The sequence below is a fragment of the Natrix helvetica genome, assembly GCF_964273705.1.
Source record: "Natrix helvetica genome assembly, chromosome: Z".
Taxonomy (NCBI): Eukaryota; Metazoa; Chordata; class Lepidosauria; order Squamata; family Natricidae; genus Natrix; species Natrix helvetica.
In genome coordinates, this window is record NC_138554.1 from 52,950,436 (window position 1) to 52,970,487 (window position 20,052).

The following is a 20,052-nucleotide window of genomic DNA, read 5'->3' on the forward strand; positions in this document are numbered from 1 at the left end:
TAGTAATTTCAGTTCCATATCTTTTTTTCTTTTGTTATCTTTCTATTTATTCTACCAGTGGATTATTCTACCTTTTAGTCAGTACACTTTTATTTTAGATTTTTGTCACTTCTTTCCATTTTTTCCCATGTCCACTTTCCCCCTAAGATCATCTACGGATTCTAGGTGAAAAAAAGATGCATTTTTTCAGTCTTTCTAGTAGAATAAACTTTTCTCCTAGTCACGTTCCTTCAAAATGCTGCAGTCTACCCCTGCAACTACCATAATTCCAAGAATTTGTTTGTATTCACAACTAGATGATTATAACCAATTTATAGGGTTTTTTTTAATATTCACACACTTTAATCCATTCATAATTAAAGCTTCACCTTCATTTCCATCATGTATCCAGCAGCTCTCTTTTTAGAATTTAAGAATAGCCAATTAAATCAAATTAGAAAAGTTTCCTCAGGAGCTAAATCTAATCACAGTCACCTCGACCAGACTCAGTAACAAACAGGAGCAAAGAGGAAGAGACGTGGCTTCAAGATTGACACTCAGTCTCAACCAATCAGGCTGTGATAATAACCCAACTGTGACTCCTCCCGCGATGCCGTGTAGAATATGTGCCATCTGGTCATTTTTGAGTCCTAGTGACTACATAAATAGATTATAAATAGAGGTAACATACTGATATATGAAGATAATCATCATCATGATATGATGCATTTGAAAAACAATAGATTTTTTTATAAGCTTGTAAGAGGAGTTATGTAAAAAGAATGGCATTATGGAAATGTACTGTATATTTGGAGATGTTGCCATTATTTCTAAGTGCTATTCATTCAATTTTGCTTCTATCTAGTTTCACTCCCTCCATAAAGCTACATAACTTGTGAACAGGAATTGTTCCAGAATCCTCTTCAATGCATAATGCAATTGGTAATGAAACACAACCTACCTTTTGGACAAACATTTTTGAGAATAGTCTCAGCAAAAGATGCTGAATGTGAATATGTTTAAAAACAATTCCAGCCAGATGCATCTCTGCACTAAAATCTTTGGGGGGGAAACTCACCTTGATGTCATCAGCAGTTTCTTCACCTGTATCAGTTTCATCATAAAGATCAGACTCCTCAGATGCTATAGGCACATTTATGGTCAGGTTGGGATTATTAATGAAATTCATTTGTCCCAGTTCATCAATGAGTTGCTCTTTTTTTACTATTCCATCCATGTATTCAGACTTGAAATCCTGGCCTGGGTCCACGTGGTTGAGAGTATCCATGTGGTTGAGAACAAAGTTTTCTTTTTTACTATCATCTGGTTCCTCAGGTGATAGTTCTGTTTTCTCTTTCAGTTCTCTGTGAAGCAGCAGCAGGACATGTTTCTTTACAAAATCAATTCCTCGGTTGATCCTGCCAATTGCAATTTGCAAATTGTTCATCTCACTATCATCATCGGTTCCTGCCAGGCTATCGGCACTGAAGGAGCTAAGCAGCAAAGCTAAAAACAGGTTGAGTACCTAAAAGGACAAAAGCAAATATCACTTTTTAAAAAATATTCAGAATGCTTTCACATGTTCTGAAATGGGGACTTTGTCCCCAGTGCTGATGTGACCAGGACAATAGGAGAAAATAACCAAGGATAGGTTCTGCCAACCAATTCACAAAATTTAAGAAAAATAAAGATAATGAAAAGAGATATAAGAAAATATCTTATGTTGCCAAATAATCTATGTTCTCATTTAAGAAAATCCAAATTCTATATAAATCATGCAAAATAAGTACATGCTGTATTACAACACAGTTTAAGTGTTTTCCAGTGAGGTCTATCAGGACAACTGGTATACCCAAATATGGAACGGAGCATACTTCTTCCACTTTTGCCTTTCAGCCACTATCCAGGGGCTTTTGCAGGTAGTCACTTTCGTGAGAAACTATTTTTGTGTTAAACTTATATTTACTGACAAAGAAATAAAGGGAGACTAGTGTAGATCTATTTCAAGCTATTTAGCTCTTGTCAGCTAGCCATTCAAATCCCAGAAGGGTATGGCTAGCTGACGAGAACTAAATACCTTGAAATAGACCTATGCTACTCCCCTTTATTATTTTGCTGGTTTCCAAGGATGATGTTGTTGCCTCAAACCATTATCCAAGCATTTCCTGCAATTTGAACAGGATGCTATTCTTTGCATATAAGCACAAAGTCTGATCCTTATTTTATTTATCAATTTGTCAGCCAGGAACTTTGTGGCAGGTTGATTACATTAAAACATTGAAACACATCCAGGTCTCGAGTCACAACTCATTTGTATTACACTATTACATCAACTTCTCTATGGCCTACTTTCTGATAACTGTGACAAATATACAGTACGGTAAAAGCCAATGAAATATATAAATTATGGATAAGCTATTTTTCAAATAAATAAACTCCCTTCCTAATTATCTGCTTCTTAGACATTGTCCAAAGGAAGATGGGAAAAAAAAACTATAGCAAATATCTCCCCAAGTTAAACCCCCCTAAAGAAACCAATATTTTTTCAGTTGTATATAATAAAAATATAAAATCTAACTTGATTTACTCTTGCTTGATTCAATATTATTACATTCAAAAAGCAAAAATAATATTAAAATATTTGTTCATTTTTGAAAAAAATTATGGAAAATGACTTGCTCAATTTGGTAAACAATATTATAAGATAACACAATGTAGTGATTGCTAAATCACAATGAGACCTATTCTTGTGTGAAAGATTTATTATTTGCACTATTTTGCATGTTGCATCTGGAGAGATGACCTAATATTTTTAGAATGGTGGCAACCATGATGATCTGGGAAAGGCCAAAGAAGAAAGTAGGTAAAGGAGATAAAGTTCTTCTCTCATGAAATAAATCTGATGAGCAATAGGCAGTGTTGGACTTCAGGATTTAGTGACTGTGGTAACAGTTCATACCAGGAAAAAGGGAAGGCCTTGATCACACAATGTATTAATTTACAAGAATTATTCACAAAAAGTGAGTGATAGCCATGATTATATATGGGTTCATAATAGGATTAGACAAGTTTCTGGTGATTCAGCTACTTTTAGCCATAATGGATAAGCAGATCCTCCAATATTCACAAGCCATATTCCATGAATACCAATTCTTAAGTGCAAACAGCCCTTAAAAGGACTCTGCACGATCTGCTTTGGGATTTCTTATAGTCATCTATCTGGCTTCTGATGGAAACAAGATGTGGAATCTGTTTGCTCCAGTAAAAAAATGTTCTTTTGAATTTGGGATCTTCTTTTGATCTCCCATGTTTGGCTGAAAGGAAAATCCTGTGCATTCTCACAATTTTCTTATCAAAAAAACCCTTAGGTATGCCAGTACAGTAACATCAGCAAAAAAAGTGGAATGTGTTTGCTGTGAAAAGCTTGCTTCTTGCCCACTCACAGCTGTTGATGTTTGTGCTTCAATCCTGCCAGGAATACATTTGAGAAGGGGTTTTGCTGATATTCAAGGTCATGGCTATTTACACATGTCTTATGCCTCATGACTTAACTAGGACTTTTATATAAACTCCTTTGGTTTCCTTTAAGCTCTTGGAGGTCTCTTTTAAATACTACTTACAGTTGCCAATCACTAATCACTGTAACATTGACTCAGGTTAGGGGTTTTCACTCTTATAAATTTCATAAATCATAACTTGATAATCATGAAAAAAAGGATAGCTAGCTTAAGAGACTCTAAAAACATATTAAGTTTCTTAGGTCAAACTATAACGTTCTTAACATGAAAAATTATTGACTTGAGATGAGAGATAACAGAATGGAGATTGGAAGTCACATGCATACAAATGGAATTATTTAATATTGTGGAGAGGCTTTCTCTTTGTTAACTTCTTTGCCTAAATTGCATTTCCATTTGCTTATTTTCCCATAGAAATAATGTGCTTCAATTTAAAGTAAGTCAACCATATTTGAATCTAGCAATAAATTGTAGGGGGAAAACTCTTGGCAGAAAAAGAATCTGAACCTAGCAATTGGTGGGATGTTGGGCAGCAACACTGATACCTGATTACTTACATATCTAGCATTAAAATTAGGGGGATTGTAGGGTATATTTTCTTTCTTTTCAGGGTTTCTCCAACCCATCCTGGATGGAAGAGGATTTATTATTTATTTATTTATTTATTTATTTATTTATTTATTTATTTATTTATTTATTTATTTATTATTTATTTATTTATTTATTTATTTATTTATTTAAACTTATTAGTCGCCCCCTCTCCCCACAGGGACTCGGGGCGATGTACACAAGCAACAGTTAGCACAGTGTTATACAGAGGAGGTAAAAAATAAATAAATAATTACAATAAATAACATTAATAGTTTAAAAACTAAAATTGACAATTAAAAATGACCTAGGGGTGGAAAAGTTGTCGAATTATGCCAGGCCGGCTAGCCGAAACAGGTGGGTCTTCAGTTTACTGCGGAAGGAGCGGACATCGGTTGTTGTTCTAATGTCTGGGGGGAGGTCGTTCCAAAGGGTAGGGCCCGCCACAGAGAAGGACCTACTCCTGGGCACCGCCCTCTGACAATCTCTAGAGGACGGCACCCGGAGGAGACCCTCTCTGTGTGAGCGAATGGGTCGCAGGGATGTATGGGGCAGGACACGATCCCGCAGGTAACTAGGCCCTGTGCCATGGAGCGCTTTGAAGATGGTAACTAACACCTTGAAGTGCACCCGGTAGGCCACAGGAAGCCAGTGCAGCTCGCGCAGGAGCGGTGTTATATGGGAGAACCTCGATCTCCCCATAATTACCCGCGCGGCTGCATTCTGGACCAACTGCAGTCTCCGGGTGCACCTCAAGGGGAGCCCCATGTAGAGAGCATTACAGTAGTCCAGGCGAGACGTCACCAGCGCGTGAGTGACTGTGTGCAGGGCCTTATGGAACATATCCCTTTCTGCTTCTTCAATGAATGCATGCAGATCCCAGATTATTTTTCCAGATAAATGCTTCTCATTAACACACTGAGTTGTGTATACTGAATCTATCACTTTGGGAATTTACACTGAGTAATCTTCATTGCTTTTCACAGTCTTCCCAGAGATTATTTCATGTTCCACAAAGAATGAGAACAATGCATATTTATGAGAACAATCACATTCATGAGAATAATCTTTATCAATATCAACTATTGGCCAATACATGGAACAGCAGATGCAAGTTTTTGCTGCAAAATCTTAATTTGTACAAAAAATATTTTAGTGGGAAAGCTTTTATGTTTATCTCTGAAATATTAGTTTCTATATTTGCCTATGTGTGTAGAATACATGCCTCCATTGGTATCCACCTGTCTCTTTCATTTTTGAGATCCTTTGTATTAAAGCTAAATAGAAAGCTATTAAACTAAAAGCAAAGCATCATCCTCTAGGATCAGCTTATCTTATAGTACTGTCTCTAGGCTGCACCCAAACCCTATAAGCATTGCTAGAAACTAAAAGTGGAGGTTCCTGTAATAAAATAGTTTGCTTAGAATTGTACCCACTGGTTATTAAAAGTCAAATCAATGCTCATAGTAAAGAGAGCAAAGGAGTGGGGCATTGTTGCCAACACCCAGGTAAGCAGGGAGTTCAAGACAAATAATCAAGCAAAATACAAAAATCCAAGTAAGAACTATCAAGGAGAAAAGGGCACTAACAATGATAGGGCAAGCTACCATATATATACAGAGAGTAGACCCCATACACTTATGATATTACCTAATTGGGTAATAAAACATCTGCAAGCAAATAATCATGCTCAAAGAGCGCCAAAAACACCTTGCTTTACATTTCTTTTCCTTACAAAATCTGCTTGTAGGATTGTAAGTGAATTGTTTTTGATTATCGAAAAAGTGCAAGTAGATAGAAAATTTAACAAAATAACATCTTTCTTTTGCAAACTGAGAGGTAATTCAGGATCTAAAATATATCTTTGCTTTCCTGCTTCCAATAAGATGGGAAGACCAAGAGGCAAACCAGTGGAATCTTTAAAATTCTTTGCAAATTTAATATTTCTGATTTAAAGTCAGAAATGTCAGTTAGATGCATCAATGGGAATTAATGGAATATACAAATAATATCAAAAATAGCTTTGTATTTGAAACACAAATCCAACACAAAATTCAAATTGGAAACCATCATTGGATAATAATACATAGGCTTGTATCACATCCAAAGTTTAGGTTTCTATTAACACAAAGCTTTATGATGATTCATATTATATTGTTTATTACTAGGGCTCCAGAGGGAGCCTAAGCCACCTTGAAGGGGGTGAGTGAAGCAATGAGGAGCACTCTATGAGGTCAAGGAGCAGCTCTCCTATCTGACCTGGGGTATTTTTTTCATCTTAGCTACAAGAAGAAGAAGCAGCAGCCTAAAGATGGCCATTACAAAGCTGGGACAACCGAAGAATAATAGCTAAGAGAGGATGTTTCTTTTGCCTTAAATTGAACCCCAAGAAATAATCCAGAACTATTTGCCCAGAATTGAGAGTTAAAGTGACGCCTAAGCACTTTGGGTCATTTTGGGGAAAAATACCTAACCGGAAATGAGAGCTGAAGGAGAATAAGCAACAGACTATGAAATAATGAAATAAACAAACTCCTAATCTGGGAAAAAGCACTACTGGAAAGGTATTTTTTAAATATTGGAATTATATATAAATAAAAAAATGTACTCTGCTTTTATTTTGGCTGTACAACTCAAACAACAATGAAAAACTAGTAAACTAGTAAATCGAAATTTAAATGGAGAGTGCCACTAGCTGACAAAAGAAGAAACTACAAGGAAGTGATTTAATTAAAGAGACACTTGAATACTATATTAGAGGATTGAATTTGCAAAGAGGATATAAAGGTTTTTTGATAACCTCTGAGACTGTTCGAATGGAACTGGGTGTTATGAAATATAAAGAATTGGGACTAGTGTACTTCTTGAAGAATAGTTTAAAGACTAAATAAATAGTTCTTGCACTGTTGGATGAAAATTAACTTTAAAAAAAATAAAATAAGATACTGAAAAAGGAGAAATGAATGGAATTATCAGATGGATTTACTTTTTCAAAATATAAAAGACATTATAGACAAAGAATTTAAGGATATTATGGAAAAATGGAAAACACTATACAAGGAATGATGACTACAGAAGACGTCCAAGAAAGGAGCCAAAAGAAGAAATAAAAAAGGAAAAAGACAAGAAGGAGATCATAACAAAAATAATAATGATTTATGAATTAAGCCAGGGGGGAAAACGTACTAAGAAAGTTGGAAGATACATTTGAAATGAGGCAGGGGCCACTGCAAAATAGGCAATGGAAGAGTGTAGAGGTGGGAGGAATACTTAGATTGGACATCCAAAAAATAAATATAGAGGGAGACTCAAGAGAGGAATGTGGGAGACAGGTCAAAAAAAAAAGCACAGCAACTGAAATGTCGAAGTGGGCAAGAGACAATAGGTAGTTGAGCTCTTTTTTTCTTTCCTTGTTGTTTTGCCAGCAGTTGCCTGGAGTCAAAATTGATTCAAATGCTTGGAGTGTGGCTGCATGTGCACCTGCACATATGTGTCTGTGCACTAACACACACACACACACACACACACACACACACACACCTACCTCTAGTCTGCACTTTAGATATTGTCTAATGTGGTAAATTCCTGCTTCCATGGATCTGGTGTCTAGTGCCTATTCTTGTGCTGCTATGACAAGTGCCTCTGTACTGTTTTTTAGTACAGCCCTTTCTAACTACAAGCAGAATTCCCCAAAGTCAGCAATTTCAGCTATCTGTTTTGCCATGACACTTCCTCTACTTGATCTTTCTCTCACATCTGCTGTTGTCTCAGGTACTCTCTCAGTAGCTCATCTTTGGATGCCATTTTATTGATGAACACCTGGATGTCCTAGGTTTCATCCATGCAAGTAGTTTTGGTACTTACCAACCCCGACCACTCCCTTTCTGTGTGGTACATAGTCTCTAAGTGGTGGAACCTTCATACATTGTGAGGAGTTTCTAGGTCTTCACATCGGCAGCTCCCTTGTCCGTCTTTGGCCAGTTCACTATACTGGCAGGATATGTGACTGGCAAAGCATACATGTTCATCTGGTTCTTCCCATTGAGCTGGCTTTTCAGGAGCTGTTTGTTCCTTCAATGGTATTTCGACGTTGCTGTTTTCCTTGCCTCCTCAAAGTGGTTCCCATATGATAGTGAGATACCAAGGTACTTGCAATGGTCCATATGTCTGCTTTATGACCCCCCTGCTGGTTCTATCACATCATTCTTAACTATTTTCCCTCTCTTGACTATCATCTGACTACAATTCTCTAGTCTGAATGACATTCCAATGTCTTTACTGTGGATCAGTGTCAGATAGATCAGTGAGTTGATGACTTGTTTATTCTTTTCATACAACTTGCTGTCATCCATGTAAAAGAGAGGGCTGATGATAGTCCCACTCTTGAATTTGTATCCATATCCATTTTTTGTGATTATCTGACTGAGGGGGTTCAAGGCTATGCACAGCATATCATTTTGATATATGCTACAAATGATGGCCACTTGTGTGAACTGTCTTGAAGTGACTTTGTTTTTCCATAGTCCCACTGACTTCTTGAGGAAGGCCCTTGATGTCCTGTTGATTTTGTATAGTGTTAGCTATTAACAGGCCATTTGTGTAAAATTGAGTCATAGATTGTAATCAATCCAAACTATGCTCAGATTGATCTGTCTAGACCTTACATCTAGGGTGACTGCTCTGTGTTTGAGCAATTTATGTTTTGAACCTCTGGTGTAATTCCTGATGCTGTGCTCATGTACTGGCCACCCTTAGCTCTGTAGCCTGACAGCTCTGATGCCTGACAAGACTTTCCATGTTGTGAGAAGATAAATATTGGCTGGTAGTTCGATGTTGCTGTTCCCCTGTGGGGGTCTTTCATGATCAATACTGTCCTTCCTTGGGGTAGCCAGTTTGGTGGGAGCCTGCTACTAATAGCTGGTTCATCTATGCTGCTAGGTCATGCATTGTTGCTAGTTTTTTTAGCCAATACATGTGAATCATGTCTGGGCCAGGTACTGTCTAGCTCAGTGGTTCCCAACTTTTTATTACCCATACCCCACCTAAGCATCTCTAAAATCCTCCCCCACCTCTGTGACATATAATTATTACTTTACTCAAAAAGTGAACTCTACTCACCTGGAGGAAGCCTAAAAGGCCATTAACTTGGTTAAAACAAGTTTGAAATTGCCCCCACTAAAAATCAAATTGCCCCCGCATGGGGCCCATGTTGGGAACCACTAGTCTAGCTCTTCATGTTCTTAACCTGCTGTTGGATATCTGCTACTGTACTGATGACTGGTCCCAGTTCTGGGATATTGCTGTGGTCTGTTCTCAGATCCTACAGCCATTTTGTACTTGTTTTATGTGTCTTCTCTTTCTCCCATATGTCCTTCCAGCACTGTTTAATTTGTGCTGTTGGTGGCTCTGCTGCTGCACTGCATTGCAGTTGGGAGCACACGTTTTATGGTTCTTTGGAAAAGAGGGCATTTATCATCTTGGCCTCTGCTTACCTAATGTATCTCCTTAGCCTGGTAGCCAATACTACCCATATTTTCCTTTTTTTCAATTTTTGCTCTTGATGGTTCTGCTGTTACTATGTTATTGCACTGTAGTTGGAGTACCCTGTGGATCGTTTTGGAGGACATCCATTTATTTTCTTGGCTTCTGCTTCTCTCATGTATCTCCTTAACTTGGTAGCCACTGCTACAAGCCTTTGTTTAGTAGTCAGATGGAGTCAGGCCCTTGCATTTCTTTTCAGTAGCTAATCTCCAATCCTGACATCTTATTCCACCAACTGACTAACCTCTCTCTAAGTTGCCTTGATCTTAACTCTAACCTTATTTTCCAGGGAAGCTAAATACTACTATTCTTCTTAATTGTGTAGCCTAACATATTCAGGATTACAGTAGCTATAGCATATATCAGTCCATTGGTTTGAGTTTTGTTGCAGTAGTGATTGTTCTGAGGGCTCTATTGCCATCTTCTAGCATACTATCTGATGGTACATCTCTGATGAGCTTTGGTAATCGGTTTTGAGAGTTGATTATAGCTCCTTTATCTATGATCTTATGCCTCACATCCACTTGGGATAAGGGTGATAAAGACATTCCAGCTTCAGGTATTGATTGCACATCCACTTGGTCTTTGAAGTCTTCTTAAATATTGGATATAATGTGTAGTTAGTCTGTCTCCATTTGTGATAGCAACTTTCCTTTCATTATGTTGAAGGATTGGATAACTAGCTATTTCTCAGTTACTGTGGATACATACATACATACATACATACATACATACATACATACATACATACATAGATTGTATGTATAAAATCTAAAAAAGGAGTTTAATATCATATCAAGTTTAAACAAATACTGTCTTTTACAAACAAAACTGAAAAAAGATCTGACCATTTTATTTTATTTTTTAAATAAAAGCAGTTGGCAACTTGAGACCTATTTTTACAGTCTCTTGAAGTTTCCATCAAGGAGAGCATAACAAAGAAATCCAATAGGAAATAGCTAATTTTCAGCAGCATTATTTTGTCTTTTCTAAAATAGGAAATACATAAGGACAAACTCAACATATTAAGGCACACATTTCTGCCTTTAAATAACATTCCAGGTCTTTTACCACAACACACATAGGACTGAACCCCTTCTAAGTAACTAGTGAGTCTTTCTCACATATCTCTGTGACTTTCATAAACCTAAATTTAAAAAGTTCATCACCCATGCTTGATAGTAGTTAATCTTATATTCCTGTACTCACCACTAAATTCCCGATGACCATGACCATTAGAAAGACAATGAGGCACATGGGCTGTCCAGCCACTTCCATGCAATCCCACATGGTCTCAATCCATTCTCCACAGAGGATGCGGAAGACAATAAGAAAGGCGTGAAAGAAGTCATGCATGTGCCAGCGTGGCAGCTCACAGTCACTGGCAATTTTACAGACACACTCTTTGTAGTTCTTCCCAAATAGCTGCATGCCCACCACAGCAAAGATGAAAACTATGATGGCCAGGACTAGAGTGAGGTTTCCCAAGGCACCTACTGAGTTCCCGATGATCTTAATTAACATATTGAGAGTTGGCCAAGATTTGGCAAGCTTGAAAACTCTCATCTGAAAAAGAAAGATGGATCATGATTAATTTATGGAATTGTGCTTTTAGCCAAATAATAATAATAATAATAAACTTTAATTTATAAACCGCACCCTTTCCTAAACAGGACTCGGGGCGGTGTACAGTCATATTAAAACAGTATGAATACAAAATATAGAAATATTTAAATATACAAATAGGTAAACGGAGGAGGTAGGATCAGCCAAAGTAATACAGGCATCTCTAGTACATTAAAGTTACACATTATGAAATCACAAACTTCTGTTTCCATTTTAGACTTCAGTTGTTTCTACTCATAACAGCTTTTTGATATATATTTTTCTTGTTTCAATATATAACACAGAAGGGCCATATGTGTGTTGCATGTAATTGTCATAGGATACCTAGGTGGTTTTCCATGGGGAAGCATCCCTCCCCAAATCATTGCATCTTAAAAAGAGTCACTGAGAAAAAGCTGGAAACTGTAAATGGCAACAAAAATTGCAATGATGTAAACTGGATTGCCATGAGAGCTAGGAGAACATGATGCACAATTATCTGTGCTGCTCTTTTTTTTTTACATGCATGGTATATGTATGCATCTATACACATCAACGTTCTGCTAGCTCCACAAGAATTAGAAATTGTTTTCTTTAGAACAAAATACCGTATAATCAAGAAATTAAGAAGGCTAAATCTGTATGGCAATATTAGACTATATTAAAAGCCAGAAGTTCTCAAATATTTTGGTCTCCACCCCACCTCCCTTTACATATTTAAAAATGATTGAAAGTTTTTATTTGTGTGGACTGTATGTACTGATATTTACTGTATTAAAATTTAGAACTGAGAAATCTTTGTTTATTATTTATTGAACTTATTTATTGAATTTATTTATTTGACTTTGTGGACTCCCTGAAAGGGTTGTGGCAGGGGTCCGCAGACAATACTTGGGGAACTGTTGTTAGGCCATTATTGCTATAATGGCAGATGCTTTGCTATTTCCAGCAATCATGCAGCTAGTATAATGCAAGCCAAGGGACTATCTTCAGGCAAGCATTTCCCAGTTTTCACACTAACAATTTAATCTGCAATTCTCTGCACTGCTTCCCAATTTGCAGCAAACATCATACCCCTATCTAATTTAGTATGGGGAGAGGGAAATATTTATTTTACTTTATCACCAATCAGATTTATATAACTGCCCATCTCACTGAAGATGACTCTGGCAGTGAACAAGAAACAATAGAAACAATAAATAAAAATAACAAAATATATGGGATCGCATCCTACCCCATACATCCCTGCGACCAATTCGCTCTCACAGGGAGGGACTCCTCCGGGTGCTGTCCACCAAGCAATGCCAACGGGCGGCGCCCAGGAGTAGGGCCTTCTCTGTGATGGGCCCAACCCTCTGGAATGACCTCCCCCCCGACATTAGAACCACTACTGACCTCCGCTCCTTCCGTAAGAAACTCAAGACCCACCTGTTCCAATTAGCTGGCCTAGCCCATCTATAGTTCTATTTTTATCCTCCTGGCAGTTATTTTTAATTTTAATTATTTTTAATATTGGGGTAGATTTTAGGGGTTGATTTTAACGTTGTTCTTAATTGTATTTTACTGTACAGTTTGTATATTGCCTCCTCTATCTATATGTATGTATGGTGTTTTTTACCCTGACTGTATACCGCCCCGAGTCCCTTTGGGGAGAGGGAGCGGTTTATAAATTTAAATAAAGTTAAAGTTAAAGATACAATATATAAAACCTTATTAATAAGTATCATAAAAGTGAAAATACAAACCATAGGAAAAGGAGGATAAAAATAATGAAAACCATCTGAGCAGGTATCTACCTAAGAACCCCAGGCTCAACAACATGGTGAATTCCTGAGAGCATTTCAGAATACCCAAAGGGGTAGAGGGAAGAATGTTCCATAAAGTGGGTATCAGAGAAGAGAAGGTGCTTTCCTAGGAACAATCAAATGAAGGTCCATGGCTGATGGCAACCATAATGTGCATACTTTGCCAAATATAGTGGAGATGCCTGATGTAATCAGAGGAAGTGGTCTTTCAGATAATCTGATCCTATGCCAAGAATGGCTTTTGCCCTCAGTGGTGTGGTATCAAATACTGAAGCTGCAGAAAACTTCCTATAACTCACTTACCAGACGGAAGGATCGTAGTACAGACAGACCTTGAACATTGGCAAGACCAAGCTCAACTAAGCTGAGAGTAACAATAATGCTGTCAAAGATGTTCCATCCTTGCTGGAAGTACTCATAAGGATCTAGAGCAATCAATTTAAGCACCATCTCAGCTGTGAATATCCCTGTGAATACCTGCAAGGGAATAGATAAACTTGACTTATAAAAATGGGAAGAAAGAAGGAATTTATTTTCTTTAAAAACATGCCAGTGAAAAATATTGCATTCAAAAGCTAGTCCTGAATCATCTTCTATACACTACAACTAACAACAGCAGACACTTCATATATTTTCAGGGGATGGCAGAAAACATTTTGATAGTTTTCCAGGGAGGGAGCTACTAGAGAACACTGCAGAGGTTTCCCCTCCCCTCCACCCCCAAATTATTCACCAAGATACCATGTATAGGTATAACTCCAAACTCCCTCTGAATCCCATCTGGGTCCATTAGGTGCCTGGGTTGGATCAAACATATCCTAGCATCTTACAACAGGTGTTAGCTTCCTAAATAGATCAAACAGGAAACTCGACAAGATGTTTAATTCTGCTTTATTGTAGAGCTACATTAATATAATCTTGCAAACTGAAAATACAGATCTCCCACCATCTCTTTTTACCATCTGATAGATAGGTGGTTCCTTTCTAAGTTTCTTTCACTGTTGTTATTAAGCTCTGGTGCCCTTCACCTTTTATTTGATTCTTCTCTAGGCAGCATCTCTTACCAGTGGTGGGATTCAGGTAATTTAACAACCAGTTCTTCTAGTGATTGGATGAGTGGGTGTGGCTTGGGAGGGTCAAGTGACTGAATGGGCATGGCCAACTCCGTCAGAGTTTTTTGTTGACTGCAGCAGTGCATCCAGTAAGCACATAAGTAAGCACATAAGTAAATGAACTTCAGCAGGATTCAATTATATATAAGAAACTTCTTTATATACAATACCAAATAGCAGAATTCAGAATACAGTGTCAGGAACACAGAAGCAATATTCATAGAAGCAAGTCATTACACAGTAGAGTAGAGAGATGCACTCATTTCTGTTTCCCCTCTATGACCGGCCTTGGAAAATCCTGCCCTCACAATCGCATGCCTGCAGCCAGAATTGGGCTAGAATGGTATGTAGGAAATCTGTCTCTGCAGCATCCACTGCTTTCCAGAGGGCAGGCAATGAAGCAGTGGCAGCAGGCAAGCATGCTGAACCTCGGGGACTGGGGGGAAGGCAGGCAAGCTGGCTGTGAAACATGAAAGGCAGCTGGGCCAGGATTCAGGTTCACCCAGGCTAATATGGCTGCCCAGCTGGGTTGCGTGGAGAGCGCAAAATGTAGGCAAGCTGGCTGGGCCACATGGGAGGCAGCTAGGCCAGGATTCGGGCCTTGCTGCTTGCAGGCTCACCCAGGCTGCCAGGCAGATCAGGGCAGCTCAGCTGGACCATGCGGAGAGCATCGTGTGAGATGCAGCTGAAGGCAGGCAAGCTGGCTGGCCCTCAGAGACCATGTGGCCAAGGCAAGTGAGAGAGCCAGATGGAGAGCAGCAGCAGCTATGCCAGGCGAGCAGACAGGATGAGGAGTGACTGAGCAGAGCGGGGCAGGGCGGAGTATGGCGGCACAGAATTTTAACATCGATTTGCCCAAACTGGCTTGAACTGGCTGAATTCCAACACTGTCTCTTACCCTTGTTTCCCAAGATCATTCTCATGAACCATTACAGCAAGGGATAGGCATGTAAAATTCATGTCCACCAATTCCAAATCTAGTTTGTGACTTCTCCTCTTTCCATGTATACCAAGATCTCAGTGACCTTGATTAGGGCTATGGCTGCCATGAACTCCTGAGCCACTTTTGTTTCTGTGCCCAAATAAAACAGATTAAAGTCTCCCAAGTTTGTAAGCCTGGGGAACTCCACCAACAACCTAACTAAGTCATTCAGCTTACACTGCAATGAGGTTGACACAGTTAAAACAATCCCATCTTATCCTTAGAATCCAATTTCAGAATGTAGGGATTTGCATCTGGTTATCTGCAGAGAGTCTCTTGGAAAACCAAAGCTACCTCGTCACCCCTGTCCTTAGATTGTGGCTCACTTTATACCCAAAACCTGTAGCCCCATTTCCTAGAGAGGCACTTTCCCTCTGTCCACCAGGTCTCAAAATACCTACTATGGTCTCTCATCCACAAATGAGGCATTGGCAACAAGGAATTAAGTAGCAGTAGCTGCAGACCTAAGGTCCAATGACCTGGCAAATTGTCCAGGCAGGTGAAGGACCAAATCGGTACTAAAATTAAACATTTTTTACCTAACCACTTTGAACCCTGGCATGAATTGGTTTCCTTAAAATACTGTACATCTGTTTTTGTCTGAGCATTGGAGAAAGCTGTACACCAGTGTTTCTCAAACTTGGCAACTTTAAGTTAGAGTTGTGCTCTGAGCATAGCAGGAAAAAACTGAGAAAATAGTGCTGCATGTAGATTAATAAAAGTGTAATTAATATAATGAAAGTTCTTATTCCCTCTCAAAGAACTAATAGTCACTGTCAGCCAATTGATTATGATCAAAATAAAGACAAGACAAAATGTTTTAATAAGATATCTATGGAAATGTGCTATTCATTCTCAAACAATATGAAAATGATCAATAGTAAGGCTGACAAACAAGCAAGCATCACGGAGGATACAGGTGTACCAATTGTTCTAGGCATCAAAGATATATATATATCAGAAATATCGGATTAGTTACTGTTGGAAACAGTACCACCTATTGTTCCATCTTGCCAATTGTTAGATTAATGTGGTATTAGTGGTCATTTCTTTCTTGCAAACACCTCAGAAATATCACACTATCAAATCAAAGAATGAAGAGCAGTTCTCCTACCAGATTGCCCACATTCAATACATTGTTGAACTCTTCAGTCATTGGGTAGTGTTCCATGGCCATGAAGACAGTATTAAGGACAATGCAGATGGTGATCCCCAAATCAACAAAAGGGTCCATGACAATGAGCTTAAGAATGTGCTTTAGCTTCACCCAAACTGGACAACAGTTCCATATTAATACAGTGTGGGCAAACTTATACCACCATGGTGGGCACTTCTGGTGGGCCTCTTCCAGTTCTAAAAACAAAAATCAAAAGAGATATCTACAACAAAATCAATTCCACTAGAAGCAAATCATGAATTACTAAGAGTGCTAACTTTAGCCAACTAATCAATGAGATTGATTGATTGATGCATTGTTCCTCAAACTGGCACTTAAAACAGTATAGGATTACAACTTCTGTACTGTGGAAATTATTGGAATTTTCTTATCGAGTCTGCCTGAAAAGAATTTCTTAATCTCCTCATTATGCTGGACTGAAGTTGTTGGATTGTTGCACAAAATAGCTAATAGAACTATAACCATTTTATAATTTAATACTGTATTATCATGTGTGGATAGTGTATAATATATAAGAGGGACACATTTTTCTATTATAGAAGGCTGTTGTAAAAGGCATGAGACTTATGGCAGAGAGCTATTCTTTTTCAAAACTCTTTCATCAGCATGTCAAATATTTCTGTAACTACTTTTTCATTGGTTACTGGAAAAATCTAGCAGGTTGTCCATTTGTAAAATTTCTGGCTAAATATTATAGCCTTTATCAAATAATCTGGTTAATTTATCTTCAATTCTTATACTATATTTCAGAGCAATCTACAATACACTAAACATGAAAATGTTATTAAAATATCTGTCTTTAATTCAGAAGTAATCTAGTTTCTACCTAGTCATTTACCTTCAAGAGTACTGGAGACCACACTGACTGCACTCCCTACTCGCTTCTCCAAACCCTTTCCCTCAACACCATCCACATACAAATGGTTTTGATCAGATTTCTCCTGTTCTTCCCTTGGATTTGACTGTAATAAAAAAATGAGATCCAAGATTAAAAAAAACAGTGACAAAAATGTAAGTTTTTGAATAAAAAAGCCTCTATGGCCATTAGCATTAGAATCTGAAGTAGTACTTGAATTAGAGATGTAATGAGGAAGTAATTCAAGCTGTTTGCTATGATATGACACTATTTAAAGGAAAGGTTAGGGCTAGGGCTAGAGTTAGGGATAGAGTTCAAAAGTAAATATAACCAAGGAAGTCACTTTGTATCAGCAAAATAAATATTGATACTCACTGAATTATTTAAGAATTTCACTGTCAGGATTTGCCAGGACTAAACCATATCAAGTAACTACACATTCAGTTAATTAATTATCAATTATTAAATTTATTATTGCTATATTTTCAGTGCCAGATGCCTCAAGGACCAAAACAATTCTGACGTTTGAAAATAGGAAACCAGACTTAGATGGGGTAACATTTACTGCTCTGTCTCAGACTCAGCAGAAAAGCTATCTTTTACTACAAACTTTACTCCCCTTCTGTTTTCCCAACTATGTTTGTTAATCAGTGTTTCTTGCCGATTTCCAGTTACACTGGGATAGAAGTACAGAAAATGAAAAAGTCCTGTTTGATGGACACCTCACACATCTGGACAATTGGCTAACCCTCCTCATATGTTGGATTAATCTGTGCATATAATTTTCTCCAACATCAGGGTACAGATGACCGGAAGACAGCCTATGCAGAAATATGAAGAGAGGAGAGGGGGCAAGTCCAATGGTCCAAGATTTTAGTCCTTTCAAACACATGTGAAAGTCTGTAACTTTGAGAGACTGTCTATCTTTTGAGTTCAGCAATGCAGTCTGACTCTAATTCAGATCAGCCTTCATTTTTAGTCCAGCAGTGTCATAAATATGTGTTGCCTGAGCCTGTTGTAAAAGCCATGAAATGGGCCACTTACAGTCCATGGCTAATCTTTTCTAGAAGCATCCACACATTAGCTTGTATCAATACAATTCTAATGAGGATTTCCATAACTATTGAATGGGCAGCAAGCAGTATGGATTAGGTTTTTATCTTCGGTTCCTGGTGCATGGAGAACATACCTCACGTATTGTAGCTGATCTCTCCAACACCAAGCGTGGGATGGCACGACCATTGCAATCTTTTGGTCCCTCTTGATCACTTTGAGCCTTTTCATCTAATTCTCCTTTTTGCTTTTTTTCCACTATAACGCTTTCTGCAGAGCTGTTATTTGCTGTCTGTGCTTGAAGCTACAAAAATATAATAGATTTAGCATAAGAAAATCAGGAAAAGGCTGTTGACATTACTGAAATGGTGATTTGCTAATTTTCCCTTGAATTTTGAAATCATATGGTATGTATTTATGTTACTTATGATACGTTTTTCAAGTCTTCTACCATGTTTCCCCAAAAATAAGACTTATTTTCTTTTGGGTTTGAAAATAAGGACTCGGGCTTATTTTCAGGGAGGTCTTGTTTTTTTTAAGTGCAGGAGGCAGCGAGCGCTGGGGCCGACAGGAGTGGGAGTGTAGCTACCACTGGCATCACCCTCTTGGCTGCAATGGGTCAAGCTCTCAGCATGCCCCAACCTCCACCCACCCTGCCTGCTGGTCCAGCTGCTGCTGGGACACTTCTTGACCACAGCAGGTGCTGTGCTGGCCACCAAATGACTGCCCATGCTGCTGCTGGCCTCACTGGGGCTCTTCGCCCTCCTGGCAGGGCGAGTGGGGGATGGGGCATACAGAGAGCTTGTCCCCAATTGAGGCCGCAGGTAAGCAGACTATGGGAGAGGGCAGGGGCTGGTGATAGCTACCCAAATACTTATCATCCAGAGGGAGGCAAAGCTTCCTCTGCTTATAAAGGGGACACTTTGAAACAGAGTTAATCGCTCTCTGTCCCTTTTGCAAGCAAACAAAGCTTCAGCTCCCTCTGAGTGAAAAATGCACAGCAGATCCAGGCAGAGGCAGAGGTGACCCCAACATACTGCCCACTCCGTCTCACCATCTCTCAGCTTGCCTGCAGCTGCACCAACCAGACCCCCCCTGCGGCATGTCAGGATCCCTTGCTCCCCCATTCCCCATGCCTCTGCCCCCATCTGTTCCTGGTACCACTGCACAAGCCTCCCATCAAGCGCTTTTGAGTCAGGCAACTGCGTAATATGTCTGGGTCGCCTGCTTTCTCCCCCGCTCCCTGCCTCTGCCTCCATGTTCAGACTTACTGGTATTTGTGCTGTGCCAAGGGATCAGTGGGCTATGGCTGCTGCCAGACACCATCAGCCCCCACGCACTCACCATCTCTCATACTGGTCACGCCCCTCCCCCCAGGCTTATAGTAGGCCCATCCAAAAAAATCAGGCCAGAGCTTATTTTCAGGGTGAATCTTATTTTCGGGAAAACATGGTACTATTTGGTTCCTTCAGTTATGCTGGTCAGCAATTTCCATTTGTCCCCAGCCAACAGGATAGCCAAGTTACTAAGACTGGTGGAAGTAGTGATCCCACAAATCTCAAGGATGCAAGACAGACAAGTAGAAATGTCTCTTTCTTTGAAAATTATTGTTGTAGATTCAATGTAGAAGATGAGTTGGAATAACAAATATGATGCTAGAAATTCATACAGTACAGCATTCTAAAGTATTCAAAGAATTCTGTAATTATCAACTCAATATTTATAAAATATTGTAACATATAATTACTATTTTTTAATTATTTGATTTCTGATGATAAAACAATATATTTTTCAAAATGTTTTTGTATATTTGCTTATCAATATACATGATTCCAA

At 38.7% G+C, this 20,052-nt stretch overlaps 1 protein-coding gene across 1 annotated transcript in view; it reads right to left on the bottom strand.

Moving 5' to 3' along the window:
- Nucleotides 1-20,052, bottom strand: part of SCN4A (sodium voltage-gated channel alpha subunit 4) — a 74,385-nt gene that overhangs the window by 42,418 nt on the left and 11,915 nt on the right. Inside the window, exons 8-13 of the mRNA XM_081933334.1 lie at nt 18,353-18,520; nt 17,146-17,269; nt 16,245-16,483; nt 13,340-13,513; nt 10,836-11,192; nt 1,058-1,504 (exon numbers count right to left, since the gene is read on the bottom strand). Of these exons, the coding sequence (XP_081789460.1) occupies nt 1,058-1,504; nt 10,836-11,192; nt 13,340-13,513; nt 16,245-16,483; nt 17,146-17,269; nt 18,353-18,520 (1,509 nt within the window). The remainder of the gene's footprint in view (nt 1-1,057; nt 1,505-10,835; nt 11,193-13,339; nt 13,514-16,244; nt 16,484-17,145; nt 17,270-18,352; nt 18,521-20,052) is intronic.